Source organism: Miniopterus schreibersii (assembly GCF_964146895.1).
Source record: "Miniopterus schreibersii genome assembly, chromosome: 1".
Classification (NCBI taxonomy): Eukaryota; Metazoa; Chordata; class Mammalia; order Chiroptera; family Miniopteridae; genus Miniopterus; species Miniopterus schreibersii.
This window is the reverse complement of record NC_138101.1, coordinates 62,377,879-62,399,764: the sequence shown is the minus strand read 5'-3', so window position 1 is coordinate 62,399,764 and position 21,886 is coordinate 62,377,879. Positions and strand designations below refer to the sequence as shown.

General features: G+C 35.2%; 1 protein-coding gene across 1 annotated transcript in view; it reads right to left on the bottom strand.

The window, feature by feature from the left end:
• BANK1 (B cell scaffold protein with ankyrin repeats 1) overlaps positions 1-21,886 on the bottom strand; it is a 306,359-nt gene that overhangs the window by 171,916 nt on the left and 112,557 nt on the right. The window contains exon 7 of the mRNA XM_081154901.1: positions 17,153-17,258. Coding sequence (XP_081011027.1) covers positions 17,153-17,258 — 106 coding nt within the window. The remainder of the gene's footprint in view (positions 1-17,152; positions 17,259-21,886) is intronic.

Sequence of the window (21,886 nt, the reverse complement as noted above, 5' to 3'; positions counted from 1 at the left end):
AGGCACTGCTTGCAGACCTCTAAGGACAGTATTCTTTCCTTCCTAAGGCAGCCTCGTTCATTACTTCTGTTGAGGTGAAATGTATTTCCTCTAAATTCCCATATCTTCATATCCTTTGGGCAATACAGAATGAAAGCTACAAAAGCGCGGGCTTAGACTCAGTAGGCTCTGCCATTTGTTCACTACGTGAACTCGAGCAAGTTACTAGTTGTCTGAGCCCAGCCTTCGCATCCAGGTTTGCAGGGCTCCTGAGATAATTAAACGACTTAACATAAGTGCCCAGGAAGGTGTTTGGAACATAACATTCAATCAATGTTGGTTTCTTTCCCTTTCTCTTTCTGCATCATATAGTTTAAAGCACCCTTGTCCTAAATCATCTTTGTCCCAACCTTGTGATCCCTAATTCTTTTCATTACCCTAAAATACTTACCATCCTGAGATTGGCCCATAATAGTCGTCCCTTTATAAAATGAATGTGTGAACCTGCCCAAATGATCATTAACAGCAGTCCTTTTCATTGCCCTAAATGGGATTATTTTGCCTGCTTATTTTCATTAAGTAAGAAATGCTCAGCCTGCTGATGTACATGGTCAATAACTAAAATGCTTCTAATTTAAGGGTTTTTTAAGAATTAAAATATGACAGAATTGACCTTTCACAAAATTTGAAATGATTCACAGAAGCTATATTAGTAATTTTAATGTTAATTAATTCATGATCTCTATAGCATTATTTTTGCAGAACATCAAATTAAATATACTCAGTATGTGCATATAATATTATATTAATACATGTATGAAATTCATATATATAAAGGTACTCATATCCACAAAGTGTGATTAATACTAATAACTGGCTTGGGTTTTTAAGACTTATACATTTTATAAAATCACACTTTTTATATTTTCACCTTGATTTGATTATTATGAGAATTTGAGACATCAGTGGGTCCCTCTGTATTTGGAACAGGTATACTCGTAAATAGCATAAAGTAAGGAAGTCCTTTAAAAAAAGCTTTCTGGGGAGGTTAACCCCTCTCCTGGGCACTCATTCAGTGTCAGAGAATGAGTGTGGATCAAATAAGGTGCCTGTGGCTCAGGGGAGTATTACCTGCTGTCCCCTGCTGTTCTTCAGTCTTAATATAAATCTAGAGTACATGATTGCTAATGTTTTTAAAGATATTTATCATTTTATTGAATTAAAAAATTAGTTATTTTACAAACAGTTTATAATCTTACTTATCTGATTAAAATAATAGATTCCTGAAGAAGATGTAAAACACCTTTTAAAATATGCTTAATCTGCAGTGTACCTCTGCTTCAATTTATGGCAATTTTCATTTAATTAAACAAGATTCATTATCAACTCTTTTTATTACCAAAGTGTAAATAAAGAAGCCATCGTTCACACTAAGGTCTGGACAATTTGCTTTTGACTTTTTTTTTTCGGGACAAAATAAAGTTTCAGTTTTTAGTTGTTCAGCCAACATCTGTCAAATGGGAATTTAAGGAGAACAGAATTAAATATCTGCAAGATAGTTTTCAAGGAAAATCCCATTTCAATAGTTTTTCAAATGAAAATAAATAGAAGAGTTGGCACATAGTCAAGAAACTGAGTCACATATTTGTTTGTGCTGAGCCATTTCTAACAGTTGAAGGTGATCCCTCTCAAAGATGGGCAATGATTGGATTAAAGTAATCAAACCAAAGCTTTCAAGAGATTAACCTGGTTCACCAGAATAATAAAGTGGGAATATATGCAAGGTTAGAATATCAGCTTTAAAAATTTAAAACTAAGATGAGTATGCAAACTGGAAGTACATGACCATGTAATCCTTTTGTTTTCAAAAATTACCTGGAATCGTAAATATTTAATCACTCAAAATAGGATGACCAGGTGGCCACTTTAAGACAAAGCAATGAAGCACACAGCAAAGAGAAGATAAAGAGTCAGGATATACGAATTCTAACACCAGCCACGAAATTTGTGGTACTTATGAAAGTTCCTTCATCTCCCTGGAGCTCAGTGTATTTGTTTATAAAACTGAGGGTTGGCTTCAGAATTCTAGGACTTCTGACATCCTTCTGAGCTAGAAACCATGCCACTGATGGTTTTAAGGTAATTTTCCCTGGATGCTAATCAGATAGCAATTAAAGGAGTAAAGACCATAGTATTTGGGAAGGTTGAAGAAAGGTAATACTTTTTAGTCATTTCATCATAGGATTTGGGGTCTGATGAAAATTTAGTTTTTCTGTGGATCTGTAAAACAGAATATTGCTGCTTTGATGAGTCCGATTGCTCTCATGTATGCAGACACATGTATGCACATGTATGCAGACATATACAATAATCACATTTAGAATTTCAAACAACAAAACATACTGCCAAGGTTATCATACTTTTAAAACCTTGATAATATAAATTACATGAACAAGGGGAATAATGGTCCATCAAAGCCCTTTGCTGCCATTTTGTTATCTCTCATATTACATAAAATATACAAGTGGGAAGTTCATAGATATACACATTAGTATTAACCTCAATTTTGTATTCACCTCATTAATTTTAGCACTTGCATTCTTGTTACTGAAACATTCTCTTAAATATTTAAGAAAAAAAAATTAAAGCTTGTATCTATTTTGTATGTCCCTTGCTAATTTTCTCAAGAAACTTTATACCAGATATTCTTTTCTCAAATGTTTTAGTTAGTTAAATTTCCAATCAGCATTATACTCAAATGAATCCTGATTTCATCTTAATAAAATGAAAACTAATGCCTTTTATTATTTTAAACCCTAAAATTTAAAACTTAATACTTTTTTTTCGTTTAGGAGGTGATATTGTGTAGTTAGTGTTTAAATATTAGGGCTTTGGAACAAGATTACATGGATGGAATCCAAACTCCAGCATTTATGAATAGTATGATTTGGACAAGTTACTTGAACTTTCTGTCTCAATTTCCTGAACCATGAAATGAGGATAGTAACATCTATTCAATCAGGTGTTAAACCTAGGTCCAATGTATTTTTTCACATAAATTAGTACAGTTGATCTTCATTATTTGAGGATTCCATTTTGAAAATTTGCTTACTCATAAAAATGTATCTGTACCCCCAAATCAATACTTGTGGCATAGCTCCAGTCATTAGTGGACATGTGCAGAGCAGTGAAAACTTTGAGTCACCTGGAGTATACATTCCCAGCTGAGGTTGAACGACGCTTCTTGATTTGACTGTAAACAAGTGGCCTTTTTGTGGCTGATGTAGTGCCACATTTTCCACATATTTGTGTTTTTGTTGGTGATTTTGTTTTTTAAAGTCACCCCCTGTCATAGTGCTGTTTAGAGTTACTAAGCACAAGAAGGCTGTGATGTGCTCCATGAAAAAATAAGTGTATTAGATAAACTTTATTCAGGCATGAATTCTAACGTTTTTGGGGAGTTCAATATTCATGAACCAAAAGTATATTTTAAATAATGTGTCTTTAAATAGAAACACACATGAAACACAGTTATGTACTGATCAGTTGACAAAATTGTGACCAGAGGCTGGCGGGAACCTGACCCTATATTTCTCCTGGGAGCAGTGGTTCAGCATTCCCTCATCCAGTGACTTGACAGAACAAAACTACAATAAATAATGAGAATCAACTGCACTTTAAAATCATCTAGAGGCTCCTTTTTCCTTTTGGAGAGGGAGTTCGGAATAGGTTTCAGTTGCAACATGGCCAGTCATTCTCAAAAGGCTGGTGCCTTCTTTCCTGTCTCCCCGCAGCTCAGGATGCTCGCAGCTGGGGACTGCTCCTGAGGGTGCGGGGCTGAAGGAGGAAGCTGTGGGCGCCCAGGCCCATGACCCCTGAGACCTTCTCCCTGGCTCTCTCCGTATTTCGGGCCCAACGCGTTAAAATCCAACCCGGGCACGGTCAGAGCTCACACTGGAACCACCCTGCAGGTACAAAGAACAGCCCTAGGGCCTCGATCCTGCCCTGTTCATGTTCCCTTCTCAGGCTCAGGCAAAACAACAGGAAAAATAGGGGATGAAAGTGAATCCTCACTCTGTTGTTCTCAGATAATACGAATTCCTTTGAGTGGCATATATACATATTTTTAAATTTTAGCAAAAATTCTGCATTTATGTGGTAAATGTATATTTAAGATTTGGGAGTTTTGTAAAACTATAAAAATAGACTTCTGGAGGACTGATGTTCTGGATATGCAAATATCAGAATGATGAATTGACAAGGAGCGTGTAATCTTGAATCCAGAAAAAGCTCATTGCTCACTGAACACCCAAACAGAAACCACCGGAAAATTTGCAGCAGCAGGAACAAGAGAAGGAGAAAAAGAGAAGGGGAAGGAGAAAGAGGAAGGGAGGGCACGTGGTGGCTAGTGAACGGGGCTGCGGGACAAGGGCGCTAGGCCCGAGGCCGGAATGGGGAGAGCAGAGCAGCGGACGCGTGAGGAGCGGGCTGGGGCGAGATGGGCTGAGCTCGGAGGAGGCGCCTTTGAGGACATGACGGAAAACGCCTCCTTACCCAGGGCTGTGGCCGGGAGCAGCCAGGGAGAAACAGGGTGACATGCGGAACAAGACCAAGGCCAGGGGCAGCCAGGGAGAAACAGGGTGACATGCGGAACAAGACCAAGGCCAGGGGCAGCCAGGGAGAAACAGGGTGAGATGCAGAACAAGACCAAGGCCAGGGGCAGCCAGGGAGAAACAGGGTGAGATGCAGAACAAGACCAAGGCGGGCGGTGAGGCCACGATGAGCGGCCTGGGGGCGAGGAGCCCAGGGCTGGAGGTGAGGTTAGGATAAAAGGATGGGGTGTGGTTCTCATCAGAACTTCTTGGAATTGGCAGCAATTAAGGGTAAATCTCACAGCATTTGAATCCACTTGTTTATGATCCACTTTCCACTATCAAACCCAGACAGCGGTGAGGTAATGAAGAAAGGGGTTGCTCCGTGCTCAACCAGTCCAGCCAATCTGTGGTTAACCTCGGGTTAAAATAAGAAATCTCTAGAAACTCCTTGTCTCTACATGTGTGATTATAGTCTGTTCTTCTGTGTTCATTTAAAAAAAAGACCTTTTGAAAATTACCAACTTTGAGTCTGCTGAATCTTGACAGCAAAGGGACAAAAAACTTAGAAAGAACCCAGGAAAGAGCCCAGAAAGAGCCAGGAAACTAGGAACAACAGAAATGTGGAAACAAGATGGGATGGATTGGGATCTCATGGGTAGCCACTTTACTGCAAGGTCATGCCTTACAGGTAGAAAGCTATCCACTGGCTTTGATTTGTCTCACATGGAAATCCAAGGAATGGTGCACAACAGGCATTAAATCAAGGTATCAAGCAAGGATGTTTGATTTCATTAGTAAGGACTATTCAGCATTTTGGGGGAACTTCTTGTAGTCTCAAGCACAGATTTATTCTTTAAAAATGATTTTGATAATAAAAATGAATTAAGGCAAGGAAAAAATCTGGGCAGTTCTTTGGGCAATAAAGTAACTGGGTAGAGCTTTAAGATGCCTTTGGGAGCACCATCTTATGTAATACAGACATAGAATGAAAATGAAATATGAGAATGACTAGTAAAATACCTATTTGCAAGGATGGATGGGAAAGAAAGGTGAAACATATTACAGGTGCCTTCTAGAAGAATGTTTCAGGAGGAAGGAGAGATAATTGATGGTCTGAATTAGAATGATGCCAGGGAAAATAAACAAAAAGAACAGAGATATCAGACATTTCAAAAGAAAAGTTAACAGGACATTGTGACTGACTGTGTAGGCTCTGGAGGAAAGAGTTGGATTTAAGATAACATTCAGGTTCATGAGCATGAAGTTACAAGTTGGAAAGCAAAAGAATATTCATTAGAAAAGTGACAAAGATTATTGCCATTGAGCAGTGTAAGTGTGGGTGTTGATAGGGTAGCTGCTGGCAATACTATTACATGGGAGTAAGGCAAATTAGAACATGTGTCTTCGAGTAGAGCATATTGGTTATAAACTTAGCTCCTGTATCATTAAACATTGATAATCACCACAGAACACTTGTTTTTGGGAAAGGAAAGCATTCTGATATAGGAGCCCAGACAAACTCCCATTTGTCACGTAAGGTAACATTCACAGGTCTGGGGTTTGAATATCTTTGAGGAGCAATTATTTATCTTACTACACTAAGCAAGAGATGTTAACTCAAAAGGCACTGCCATGAAACAGGAAAGTGGTAATAGCTCTATAATTGAGCATGTCCTAACACAGTAAGCAACATCTCTTTTCCTTGACCAAGAAATTATTTTATGTACATGACCCAAATTATATCTGTTACTACACAATCAAGACAGTCTCAGTTTATAAATCAGGATTGAATATTTTGGAAGATTTTGCTACCCACTAGGTTACAGTTTCTTTATAGACTTATTAACAAGCATTTTTCAAATGGATTGTTGGGGATTCCAAAAAGTGTATGAGTAAATTACAGTTGTTCAGAGCTGTCAACCTTTGACCAGGATAATGGTAAATGTAATAGTTCATTTTATGTGTCATCTTGGCTAGGCTGTGTTGCCTAGTTCTTCAGTCACATACTAGTCTAGCTGTTACTGTGAAGGTATTTTTAGATGTGATTAATATTTATATCGGTAAACTTTGAGTAAAGCAGATTACCTTCATTTTACCAGTTGAAGGCCTTAGGAGAAAAGACTAACGTTTACCCAAGAGGAAGAAATTTTGTCTCCAGACTGCCTTTGGACTGAAGACTACAACATCAACTTCTGCTGGAATTTGCAGCCAGCTGGCCTGCCCTGCAGATTTTAGAACTTTTCAGAATTGCTGGTTCCACAATGATGTGTGCCAGTTCTTTAAAGTAAATCTTTGTCTCCCTCTCTCCCTCTCTTCCTCCCTCTCTCTCTCTCTCTCTCTCCCTCCCTCCCTCTCTCTCTCTCTCCCTCTCTCCCTCTCTCCCTCCCTTTCAATACATCTTTTTGGTTCTGTTTATTTGGAGAACCTTGGCTAATTCAGTGAAGAAAATGACTGTGGTGGTTTTGGTAAATCATAACCTATAGGCCCAAGCCATTAAAAGAAGTCCCACATCTTTGAGTTCCTGTCCTTGGAGTAATGCAATGAGTCTTTAGACCTGCAGGGACACTGCAAGGATCTTCTATAACTATATGTTAATGGCAGAATCCAGAGATCAAATGAGTGCCTTTAGGATGTAGAAGGAGGTATGTTTGGAGTGGGTTAGCAATAGGGTACTACAGGGGGTGTTTTGAGCCTGTCAAGAATCTCAGAGAGTAAAAACTCTAGGTTTGAGAATCATTACTTCACAACGGCAAAAGGAAGAGGGAGGTACTTAAATAGTTACTCACTTTGTTAATAAAAGAGGTCATTTCCATCTGTGTGTATGTGCATGTGTCCACGTGTGTATAAGTGAGGCTAACCCATATGTGCATTTTCCTTAATAAGATGAATGAATATTAGAAAGCCAATTTCCTGTTATCAGCTACTAAAGGATAGTATTTATGCCCTTTTTGTAACCCTATGATGAACTTCAGATGGTTGTTACTGTTGACCCTGAAAATCTTGTATTTTTTGTGTTGTCCCAGAGAAGATGAACATATGTGTCTTGATTATTTGAGCACAGACAGTTCAGTGCAGCACATTCAGAAGGTGCATATGCCAATTTTTCATGCTGCTAGTGACAGATGCCATGGATAAGAGATAAAAAAGTAAAGACAAAACAACATTATAAATAGCTGCCTTATATCCTTACAAATAAGCACTCTTGTTTTTGGAGCTCAAATATCATTAGTCTATACCTATTTCTGTCTAGGGTCTTACTGATCTTGGTCTATAGTTAACTTTGTTGCTATTAACTAGTTAATTAATATACTAAATATTTATAGAGTGCTAGAAACTCTTCTAGCCACTGGGAATCAATCCTTTAACAAAACAGGGCTCCTTCCTAAAGGACATTATTAGCCCATAAAGGCAAATTAATGACTTGAAGAAAATCATGCACTATGAAAAAAAAAATCACTATATTTCTAGGATTGCAAAAAAATAACATAAAGAGCATCTAAGACAATTTACCTCTATAAATTATTCATTAATGTAGTAATTTAAAATAATTTAGCAGGAATTCATAACCTTTCCATTAAATTTAAGATCACCTCCCTGGGAAGCTTCTCCTGACCACCCCTCTTTCTCTGGGCTCCTGTGACCCCCCAGAGCTCCCACTCACTGCACTGTAGGCCACAGTTGTTGAGTGATTAATAACGTGGCCCACAACCTGGGCTGCCTGCATCCAAGTCCCAGCTCTACCACTATTTGGGCAAGTAATGTTAACTCTCCATGCCTCATTTTTTAAGTGGAGATTAAAATAGTACCTACTCAGGACAGTTGTAAGGAATTAGAGTTAAAGTGTGCCCAGTGCTTACATTTTTCTTGACAAAGATTGATCAAGATGCGAGTGTTAGCTCTTATGAGTAGAGCGCACACTATTTTTGCAGCACTTATTTTTGTGATTTTTGTTTTCACTTCCCTGTTTTGGGTTCCCTCTGAGTGTATGGGTTGTGTTTTATTTATTTCACATTCCTCTACCTTCCTTCAGTATCTAGGAAAGTACTAGTACAAAGTACCTAGTACAGGGTGCATTAAACTTCTAAGAATTCATGAGGATTTTATATAGTTTTAATAATGATAAACAAAAAATACCTTTGGGATAAATGATCATTCTAAGACCACTTTATTCTGCATCTATGATTTTAATCATGGGATATGGAATGATAGAATAAAAAAAATCTGCTCTCTTGGCTTTAATTTCATCACTGCTTATTCTATTTATGTATATAACAAATCAACGGCACCACCCATTACTGCTATGTCCACTCAGTGGTTCTCATTGGTGAGTCACAGACCAGTAACCTCAGCATCGTCTATGAATTTGTGAGAAATATAAAATTCTTGGATCCATCCTAGACTTTCTGAGTCAGAAATTCTGAGTGGGGCCCAGCAATCTGAATTTTAATAAGCCTTTCAAGTGATTCTGATGCCCAGTAAAGTTTGAAAGCAAAAGTATTAAATACAGGAACAAATGGTGCTTGAAAAATCAAGCAAGAGTGGATAGCCTAGAAAAACGAGGTGAACCACATAGAGAGTTAAATAAAACTGCAGAGTATACAAAGCATGTTTTGGGTGGACTTTCTCTCCATTCTATTCATAGTTTTGCTAAGAGTTTCTCTCTTCTGTCGTGGTTTACATATTTAAAAATATCTTCTCATGTCTAGTCAGTGGAAAAGGCTATAAATGGAGGGGAAAATTGCATGCTAAAAGATACTTATCTTAATGTATTTCTTAGATATATACACAATCTTACAGTACTTTGAGAAATAAAGCGTTGTTAGAAACAATATTTCAACCAAACATCACACGGTGTATTCTTACAGAAGTAATCTCCATCCATAATCTGAATATAACGATCACAGAGTCTATAATTTCTTATAGTCAGTCAGATATCATGGGTAGATATCCTGCTTCTTTCCCAGATTTCCATTATTTCAAGAATTTATTCTGTAAGAATGTACCTATCACTTTTCCAAATCACCTTTCTGCCTCTAGGATGATCCAAGTGAGTAACTGGTTCCCAGCTGAATAGGAATGGTAAGGAAGCAACTGACAGATAACGCAGCTAACAGCTTCAGCTTCCACGCCACATGTCATCATGTGCTGTTAACCCTGCTATTACCACACACTTTGGATTCTCAGTCTAACCTGTTAGTTGTTGTTTTTTTTTAACTCATCTGCTATCCAGTCCCTGTTCATAAGTTGCCTTGTAGGCTAATACTCATACCTTATTCCAATATCTGTATATCTCAGCTCAGGTATATCAAATTAAATTTAGGTTCACTCCAGTGGCTAATGAGCCCCAGGGGCAGTTACCTGTAACTATATGTAATCTTCTCTGTTTCTTCTGGATCGTGCATTTTCTCACTCGTTAACACCTTGCATTTTCTGAATCAGTCTGCATTTCCAATTACTTTCAGATATTTTTCAGAATTGGGGAATCTTGGGGATCCTTTGTTTTCCCAGTATTTACTCCGTGGACACTATCTTTTGATGCAGACTTTCAGGAGAAACCATCAAATCTATGTGATATTCTTGCTGCAAAGATTTGGGGAAAACCTGACTCCACTGGGGGGACATTTTCGGTATTAGTAAATGGTTTTGCAAATCACAAATTATTTTGTGGCATTTTCCCACTTCTTTCTGCAGTAGGATATGCCATAGTTGATTATTTCCTTCTCTCAGAAATACTTTCTTCATTTGGCTCTCAAGATACCACACTTCTAGTTCAGTGGCTGCTTCGCCTCAGTCTCCTTTTATGGAAATTTCTCTTCCAGACCTCTAAATGCTGCATTGTCCAGGACTCAGACCTTTGCTGTGAACCACACTCTACAGACTGATCTCATCCAGGCCATGGGTGTGAATACCATGCATTGTCTCCTTCCTGGGCTCTTCAAAATCTTCAGCAAGTCTCCCATCTTTACCTTCAAATATGTACCAAGTACGAGCAAGTCTCAACGTCTCTGCTGTTAACAGCAGGTGAGAGCCCCCAACATGCCTCCTCGAGACGACTAGAATGGCCTATCTCATCCCTGCTTCCATTCTTACACACCTGAAATCTGTTCTCTACATAGCAGCATGATACTATTTTTTAAACGTAAATGAGATGATGCTAAACCATGGTTCAAATCTTTGCTTGGCTTCTCATCATCTCCCAATTCTCTGTCCTCTCCCTTTGTTTTATTTTTCTCATTACCATATTGCTATTTGAAAAAATACTGTTTATTTTGTGCTGTTGTTGTTGTTTAAGGATTTATTCTGTTTTCTTAAATAAAATAAAAGCTCCATGAAGACAGATTTTCCATCATGGCCACCTGTGTCTGGAGCACTTTGTTTATACTTGTGATATGAATAAATCAGTAAGACTGCTTAATGCTTTGCAAAATTCATTCTTTGGAAGGACATTTGAAAATATTTTTTGTAATGTACCCTTAATTTTGATTCTATCTATGCCTAATTTTCATTTCAGGGAGTAAAATAAGTAATTTCTAATTTGCAGCAATTCCTCTTTCTATGTAGAACTATGATACAAGATAAATAGATTAATTCCAGAGGTATCAAAGAAAGGAGCAGTCACAAATAATATAAAAATATAGTTTTAAAATAAGATTTTTGATCTGAACAAACTATAACTAAAAACAAACCTAAGAAAGGTTTTCAAGAATGTTATAAAAATATAATTTTTTGAAAGAAATTAAAAGACGAAAATAAAACATCATGCTATGGTCAGAGTTAGTATAATACAAATGGCACTTTTTACCAAGTTAGTCTATACTTTTATTTCAATTGTGTTAGAGGTTTTTTTTTATGAAATTTGACAAACTGATCATAAGGATCATAGACAAATAAAGGAAGAAGAAGAGTGAAAATAATTTAAAAAATAAGGTGGGGATCAGCTCTAATAGATACCAAGTTTTATTATGAACTTTAACCATCTGCCTATATAAGATATCATATAAATTGAAAGATAAGCCATCAATTAAGTAAATATTCACAATGTATAAAACTGGAAAATGGTTACTATCTAAAATATATGTATGTTAAAAAAAAGAAAAATTGTCCAAAATTCAATAAGAAAAAATAATAACTAACAGAAATAAACAAAGACTATTAAATGGAAATTCACTGCAGAACAATGAAATTGTAAGTTAACAGGAGAAAAGACGTTTGGCTATATTTGTAATGAAAATATTAATTAAAAGTGAGATACCACTTCACACCTGTCAGTTGGCAAAAATAAATTGCCTCACAATTCTTAACATAGAAAAGATGTGAAGCAATGGCACAATACTGCTGGGGGAGCTGTATACTGGTACAGAGATTTTCTAAAGAAATTTGAAAATATCCAGCACTATAGGGTAAGTACATACCTGTTTAACTCAGAAATTCTTTGGTAATTATTTCTACTGAGAAATTATCATCCACATAGATAGGCATTCATATGTATGAATGTTCATTGTAGGATTAATTGCAATGATTAAAAAATTAGAAACATTATCTATTAATAGGAGAACAGATACATATTGAAGTATAATCAAACAATACACTGCTACAATGATTTCAAATGAATGACCTAGATCTACATATATACATGTACACATTAAAAATAGTGAGCTAAAGGAAAAAAGTATACCATTTACCTAAAATTTGCAAAAGTGTTCAACAGTATATATGAATTATAGAAACAAACATGTACTAATAGGATTAAGAACTGCATAGCAATGACCATCAAGAAATTTGAAGTACTAGTTACTTTTCACGTGTGTGAAATCACAGAGGGAAATGTGGAGAAATTGAATGTGACCTGTAATGTTTTATTCCTTAAAAAAAAAAATCTGAAGCAAATCATGACAAAATATTAAGATTTGGCAAAGGTAAGTTATGGTAAAAGAGTGTTTTTTATATTGTCCTCTATTTTTCCACATTATTAAATCATTTGATCATATAAAAAGAGACAACGCAATGACATTCATTCTCCTCTACTCAGCAAATGAGCTATTCTCTGTGAACCTAAACATATTACAAATTCAAGATAAACCTTAGGCCTCCAGTTACTACCACATATGTATTGAACATCCAGTTAATGCTCCACATTTCATAGACATATTAGGAGATAATAATCTGAGTTAATTCTTTCCCATGTCACTGGTCTGGTGATCAGATCCTGTGCTGTTCTCTTTCAGGTTAAGACACTGCTGCTCCATGCATATGTGCTTTGACATACTTTTCTAGGTATTGGTGTGGGCTTTTCTAAGTCTGTTCTTTCTCTGTGAAGGTAAATAATCTGCCTCAAAGTAACCTCATTTCCTTTTTTCTAAACTAACTGCCACTTACAGTGATTGAACCAGTAGCCTCTTTTAAAAACAAATTGAACTTATTTTTCCTCTCCACGACAGAAGATTCCCTGCACTACCCAGCCTTTGGAAGGCTTCTGAAGAGAAGTCAGGGAGATTCCTATACCTTCTGCAGTAACATGAAACTGCTAAAATGACTTGAAACAATGGGGGAAAGCTACCCAGAGGCTAGAGCAATTGTGCTTGGCCACGTGTGCTGTTCTGCCTCATCGCCAGACCAAGTCAGGACATTCAAACTGACTTCATGGTGACTCATATCATGTGGGTTTATATAAATCTACAACCAAAATGGAAGCTGATTAAAATCATACTTACTCTTACTTTAAGAAATGTATCCAGATATTTTTTATTCTAGTAGCTTATGTATCAGTAAAAGAAAAAATAATTGCCTGCTAAAATCCCTTATATTAATTTCACAGTCCCTGATGATTCATACACTAGAAAGTTCTTCATGAATTATTTCTGACTGTTGTATTCAAAAGTCCAATATTACATTAATATATCAAGTGTATCTGAAAACCTTTTATTGTTCTTCCCCCCAGGGAGAACTTTCTTCTGTGGAAAATTCTTATCAATGGGAAATGTATTTTAAAATCAATAATGAAGCATTACAAGGGAAAAGAATATTTCTATCTTATTTCTGCAGCTAACTCCCTCCCTCCCCCATATTTGCCTGCCTTCGGTGGAAAAAAGTGAAATGAAGAAGTTTGTTGGCTAGACAGGAATGAAAATGACCAAGACGTAACGGCATAGAATAGCACTTTACTTATTATAAATGAAGTAACAAGGAACTAAACTCAGGATTTACCAAAAACAACTTAGAAAAGAAAAGAGGATGGGGCAATAGTAAGATAAACAGGTTTGATTTGTATGTCACTTAGTTCCAGACTTTTAAAGAACCACAGGTACCTGTGGATAACACCTTAGGGTAGCTCAATGCTCAGGGCACACTCTGTCAGTTCCTCATGACTACCATCCCTTCACAGTCTCCTAACCTCCCATTTATTTCAGCTAAAACGTAGAGTAATAAATAATAAATGATTAATAAATAAAACATTTCACCCCAAAATTGAAGAACTGTCCTCAGGGGTAGGCATCTGGAATGACACCTGATCATTGTTTGCTGAATTTCTCTCTCAGGATACCTCTAGTTTTGCTTCTATATAAATTTTCCAACAATTTACCATTTCCTAAACTTTCTCCCTCAATTAATTTCACTTTATGTATAAAGGCATATCAACCGTTGACATATATTCACCTTGAAAGTTATGAAAATGCAGGCATAAAGTCTTAAAGACCAGATATTCTGAAGCTGACGCTGATGAAAGATTATAGGGCGGAGAAGGCCAGCAAAACAAGTTCAGTCATATTCATGTCTATCTTGCATATTTGTATTATGGAATTTGTATCATGTCATTTTGTACTTCAGCTAGGAATTATAGCCTGATGTTATCAGAGTCATTTGCTCCTATTACAGGTTTAAGAGCAACTATCATCTAGCAATATCCAAATAAGGTTTCTGAATGAATTACTCAGATTATATTGACCTGTCCATTTTTAGTTTCTGCTAAAAATGTTATTGTTTTATTAAAAATTTATGTCAAGGACAGAATAATCATTAAATTCTAGTAATGGTTCAAAACTTTTATATGCTACTAACTTCCTAACCTTTGTAAAGAGAGAGGAATATTTTCTCTGTGTCCAAGATCCGTATGAGGGTGAATGGTTTGGCTGGTCTGTAATATGTGGAAGCACGTTGGGGCTGGTAAATGTGGTTGCCAACTGGAATCATCTGAAAAACTTCAGAAAGTACTGACAGCTGTGAACCACTCCCCGGATTCTTCATTAATTCGTATGAGGCTCGGCTTCGGCATGGGGGGAGCTTTTAAAGGTCCACAGCTGATAATAATATGCAGCTGAGGCTGAGAACCCCTGCTCTCAGCCCTCGGGGCTCATTGAGGAGTCTGAGGCCCAGCATCAGCCTTACCTGGGAGCTTGCTGGAAAAGCACAGGCTAGACTGCGCCCCAGACCTCCGGAGTCAGATTCACATGTTTCTTTTTCCATAAAAATAAGGTACCAAGCTAACTCATCTATCCCAACTCTAAAATTCTTATTCTACAACCTAAACAGTACACTGAGAAGCATTTTTAAATTTATCTAGAATTCTTTACCTATAATAATGAGAGACTAAAACCATTCTATCCTTTCCAAACCTACAATTCTCATTCCACAAACCTAAGTAAATAAAATGCTGAGGGAATTCACAAAAACTGTCTTAATTCCATCTTCTGTTTCCTTTCTTCCTCATTAGAACCCTACTCATCATTTAAGACCCAGGTAAAAATCACACCTCCTTTACAAAGCAGGTCCTGAATGAAAAATAAGGTATATTTTCTCTAAAACTCTATTGTCAGTATAATCAGTTCCACAAAGTTTAGCACATTGTTTCTTTCTGTTATAACATATATTATCTCATTTCTCCAATTAAATTCTGTGTTTTAAGTGAGAAATCATTTCATGTTCCTTTTCTATTCTAATCTAATATCTAAATTTTGTAAGTAAATTATATATTGTTAAAATACATGTATTGTTCATATATGTGGGAAACAAAAATAAGTTTTACTAATCTCATAATATTAATTATTCAAAGCTAGCATATCATTGCCACTTTCCTATAATGATATATAGGGAATATAACCTCACCATACATAATACATGTTCTCACACAGCCACATGAATTACAATCTGCTGTGTTTTAGGAATCCCATTCTTTCCTTATTGCTGCCCTGAAGCCTGACAGCCTGATAATAAAAATGCTTCAAGTAGACAGAGACCCTACAGAAAAAAATTTTCTGCTCATTAGTTCTTAATATGCCTACAGCAGACCTTTCATATTCTTTAGCTCCATTCCTTTTTTACTCAACATTACAGCTCTATCACAGTATTTGGCACACACTGGGCATATAAGTGAACTATAAACAGTATGTCAACAAGCAATGCAGATTAACCAAAGAACTTATATGCATATGTGCACAACCCATGGATGCAGACAATAGTGCAGTGAAAACATGGGTGTGTGGGGGTCGGGGTCTAGGGGGTCAATGAGGGAATAAAAGAGATATCTGTAATACTTTCAACAATAAAAATAAACTTTAAAAATGCAGGAACAATATTGAAACTATACTACAAAGCTCATGATAACATTGAGAAGTGTGATTTTTTTGTAATAGGTCCTAAATATACTTTTCTTTAATATTATATATACTTTTATTTTCATCATACAAATAATACATAGTCAGTGTAGAAAACACAGATTAAGTAAAATTTTAAAAATATAATCCCTGAAATTTCACAACCTCACACTCAACTAATGTTAACAGGTACATGTCTGTCAAGATCAACAATTTATAGATATAAACATATATGCTATTAAACGTATGTACTTTAAAATTTTTATTTATATTTATTTATTTAAAAAATATGTTTCTATTGACTCTAGAGAGAGATAAAGGAAGAGGGAGAGAGAGAGCAAAACATTGATTGGCTGCCTCCTGCACACCTCCCACTTGGGATTAAGTCCCTAACCTGGGAATCAAACTGGTGACCTTTCGGCACATGGAATGATGCTAAACCAACTAAGCCACACTGGCCAGGACAAACATTTGTACTTTTAAAAAGATGATTGCACTTTATTGCTACATACCCTGCTTTTATTGAATTAAAAATATATGAAAGCATCATTCCAGCCAGCCTGTCAATTTAAAATAAAGTTTATTTCTGATAGTTGCTTTAATGAATGCACCAAAATTTATTTCATTAATTATCTATCTTGTGAAGATTAAGTTACTTCCGTTTTTCATAATTAAAAACAATGTTATAATTGTTGATAAGCAGTCTCTATCATGGATGTACTTTTCTAAACATTTCCTTAGCATAAAAATCTAGGAAGTAGGTTTACTGATTTTTAAAAAATGCACATTTTTATGGCCTATGATAAAAAATAATTATGAAATTGACCTTCAGAACTTTGTACTAGTGGTGCTCTCTCACAAAGTGATGGGAATTTTCTATAACATCTAATCAGCAATTCAATCATATTTTTAGTTATAAAATTTACTATCGATTGACATACATTGAAATATAACATTAAAGGATAATTGATGCAGTTGGAAAGTACTCACATTCTTTTTGAGGGCAGATTTCAGTTTGGGGAGATCGGAACTTATAATATGGTATCTCTTGTTTGAATACGAATGTGAGAATATCATCAAGTTCTTCCATGTCATTCTGTTTTCAAATGAAAAGGACATTTTTTTATTAGGTCAGTTATTCACATAGAAACTCATCTTAGTGCAATATAGTAACAAAATTACTAGCTGGAGTAAATACCGGATAATCTTCAATAATACTATTAGCATTTTTAAAGACTCATACAAAACCTTAGGGTTTGCCTAAAAACCAATTATTAAAGTAATAGAAAAATAGTTGCAAGCAACAAAAACCTTTGCTTTTGAGTGAGCAACTTTACTGAAATAATTACTAATTATAAAAGAACATTATAGCAGGTCAATAATAACACTGAAGTTTTTTAATACTAAATTTAATACAAATACTAAAATATATGTGATATTTTAATAAATAAACTAATAAAATAGTGAGTTTGGTTCTTCAACTTAAGGATCAGAAATGGGATACTCAGATTAATTTATTTCTGTGTCAAAGTGAAAGAAAATTTTCATCTTGGCCTTTTATTCCCCTTGCAACTATAGAGTAACTATATGTCTACTCCTTTCCCTAATCTTAGGAGGAGACAAGCAGAACCCAAGTGTTATCCCACTGATGGCATAACCTATTATAGAGACTGGCATCTTTTAAAATTGTGTTTTGTGAAGTTTATGACTGAAGCCATATTCACCTGAGACATAGATGGTTGCAGCTGAGAGGGTGAGACAATCAAACAAAGCCACTTGGTGGAGAGAGGATTGTGGAACAAACGTTCCTAATTAAGACTTTTGAAATGATTTCCAAATAAAATTGGACATATTGTCAATACATAGTCACATAAATTAAATGGCTGGATTGGACAAATAGACACTTGTGCTACTCTATTTCTTAATTTTCTGTAATCTCAGTGCCTCAGAGAGTACAGTGATTTAGGGCTTACTAGTTTTCTATGTCCTGCTGAGAAGTTGGGAGAGGCTTTGGTGTGGTGAGCACATTGTTAAGATATAAAAATGTCAAATCACTACATTGTACACTTAAAAATAATATAATTTTGTATGCAAACTATCGTTTATTGAAAAAACTAGAAGTTGGGGGAGGGGACGTAACTCTTTTTCACAACCTGTAGCTATATAATGTAGAGCAAAAACCAAAAACTCAACATTAATCTACTTAATGCTATGGACTATGTGGAGCTCTTAGCTTTGGAACATCAAATAAAAAAATTTAAAAAAGGGAGAGATGGGGCAACAAGCTCTGCCTTCAAGGAATTCACAGTCCTGTAATTACATATGGGCAATAAATTGAGTTCTAGGTACTATGATAGAAAGTCATTATGGGTCAGGTACAGAGTGGGCAAAGGGAGACAGTTCAATTTCACAAAGGAAAAAATCACCAGGAAAGGCTTTATGGAGCAGATGACCTACAATGATATTGCCATGTATAGGAGGAACATTCTGGACTAACTGAGCAGATTGCTTTCAGGCATGGAATTATGAAACATGACTTGCTTAAGTAATTTTAGAATTTATATATGACTGTAGTAGAACGAGAGAGAAGAAAGAAGTGGGCATTTCAAAAAATGCCTTGATAAAAACTTCATAATTCATGCTGTAAGCATTGAGAAGTTGTTATGGGTCTATAATCCTTAACATGGAAATGTTCATTATTTGGATTAAATTAAGTTTATTTAAGTTTCAGCATGATTATGATAGCTTATGTGGTTGAATATTGATATTAAATGAAACATTCTATAAATAAAGATGTAAACATTTTATATTAGCCCCCTTTTTAATTCAGGTATAATTTACATATAACATTATATTGGTTTAGTTAGGTGTACATTGTAATGATTCAGTGGTTGTATATATTGATATATTGAAATGACTACCGTAATGAGTCTAGTTAGCATCCAATACCATACATAGTTAAAAACTTTTTTTCTTGCAGTGAGAACTTTTAGGATCTACTATTTTAGCAACTTTCAATTATGCAATAAAATATTATTATCTATAGTTATCATGCTGCGCATTACATCCTCATGACTTTATTTTATAACAGGAAATTTGTACCTTTGGACCACCTTTACTCATATGTCCCAACTCTACCCCTAGCCTCTGGCAACCACCAATCTGTTCTCTGTATCTATAAGCTCAGTTTTTGTTTTTGTTATAGATTCCACATATGAGGTCACACAGTAATTGTTTTTCCCTCTCTGACTTATTTTACTTAGCATAATGTCCTCAAGTTCCATCCATGCTGTCATAAATGTCAAGATTTTATTATTTTTTATGGGTAAGTAATATTCTATTGTCCACATATGTCACATTTTCTTTATCCATTCACCCATTGGTGGACATAGGCTCTTTCCCTGTCCTGGTTATTGAGAATAATGCTATAATGAACATAGAGGTGCATATGTCTCTTCCAGTCAGTGTTTTTATTTTCTTCAGATCAATACCCAGAAGTGGAATTACTGGATTATATACTAGTTCTATTTTTAATATTTTGAGGAAATTCCATACTGTTTCCCGTAGTGGTTGCACCAATTTACATTCCCACCAACAATGCACAAGGGTTTCCTTTTCTTCACATCCTTGCCAACACTTTTATTTCTTGTCTTTTTGATAATTTCCATCCTAATAGGTAGAAGGTGATATCTCATTGTGTTAGCCTTTTAATCTTTTCAGGAAGTCTTTGATAGGAGGAATGTAGCAAAACATTATTAGCAATATGTTTGCATTTTCTTTATACTAAAGCTCAAAAGATTATATTTTAGCTGCCTGAGTTAAAAAAGGGAATTAAGAAAACATGAAAATCCCAATTTTAGTTTGTAATTTTTTTTAAATTTGTGTCATTGGCCATGAGATTTCTGCATAGCCTATTATCTAGTCAGTAATTTTACACGAGAAGATAAACTTATACATAGTTTCTTTCCAAAACTATATAAGATTTAGTAGGTAGAGACTGGTGTGTCATAGAGTTACCAGTTATGTATAAGTCAAAAGACAACCTCTGGTATCACTTTCAGTTCTGAGATTCTGAGGCACAGATGACAATTCAAAGAGCAAGAGTTCCCACCAGAAATCTGAGGCACCATGATACTTCAATGTGATAAATGCTATAGCTTATAGCATTGAATTTTAAAAATGAAGTAGCAGTGTTTTCAGAAAGGAAAAAGAAGTCCTTACAATGTAAATGAAGACATTTAATTAATTAGGAAAGAATACAGATACCTTTCAATATTCTAGCTTACCATAACTAGTTGAATCACTTCTATTTTCAATTTCATAATTATATTACTAGTATTATGCTTATATATAACTAAATAGTATAGAACAGAAAAAATAATCCCCAAATTATTTCTCCCTAGAAAATATCCTAATGTGAAAACTCTGATTTGAGTAATTATGCTATATTAGTAGATAAAGTAGACATCAGAGCAAAGAAAATTACCAGATTCAGAAAGGAACATTACGTAATGATAAAAAAGTTAATACACCAAGAAGACATAATAACAATCCTAAATGTGTATGTTGCACAAAAGCTTCAAAATATGTGAGAAAAAGACTGACAGAACAAATAGGAGAAATGGATAAATCCATAACTATAGTTAAATACCTCTTTCAAAAACTGATAGAAAAGGCTATAGATAGAGCAGTCATAACAACCATATCTTATCTCACCCTTACCTCCCTTTAGCAAGAGGTGAGGAAACATATAAGGTTGGCCAAAAAATATTAGGGTAATTTTAAAAATCTGTTCGAGAAAGACAATAATAAAGTCTTGATTAACAACAGAAACAATTTCAGTGACATAACCATAGGAGGGTTGTGAAATATTCATCAGAGGATACAAAATCTACGAAACAGTTGCAGCATTTTATGCTTTACCTTCAGCTCTCTAGAAGGGAAGTCAGTAGTTGAGCTGAAAACATCTCATTCTTATTATAACAATTTGCTATGCTTGTTTAAGTTTCACTAGTAGAAGAAAGAAAAGTCACTGTGTTTATTCCATTGTTCATAATGTGTGCTGTGAAAGGGAGCCAAAATAGCCATTTAAAGGGGAATTTGATAAATAGTTTACATAACATATCTTAAACAAAATTTCCTACTGGAGCTTACAAAGAAAATGAGAGCTAAAAGAACAAAGCAAATACTTGTTAGAATTATATAATGCCTTTTTTTTCTTCTTTTTACTTTGAGTCCAAGCAGTTAATTTAAAAGAATAATCTAAATAAGTGAATAGGACTAACATAAATTTTTTTTCTTTTGTCAAATTTATTTTTCTGTGTTTGAGTCAGTCAGTTCTTAGGATTTCAACATCAGTCACTACATATGCAAAAATAAATATACGAATATATAACAATGAAATGTAAGGCTTCTTTGATATATCTGTTATTCACTGGGTATTCACATTGTTGTAGAATCTCTTTCAATAACTTAAAAGTTATATTCTAACAAGAAGAAAATATGTTTGAGATATGAAAATATGTTTGAAACCTGTGCTGAAATGTCTGATCCAGGACTCATTACCTTTGAACCTTAATAATACTTAACTAACAAAATTGTGGAGAGTTTAAATGAGTATATATGTAAAATCTCCAGTAAATATTAATTCCCTTTTCTCTAAATACTGTGTGAGCTCTCAGATATAACAACTCATGAAAATAGTAATTGTGATTCAGAAAAGTA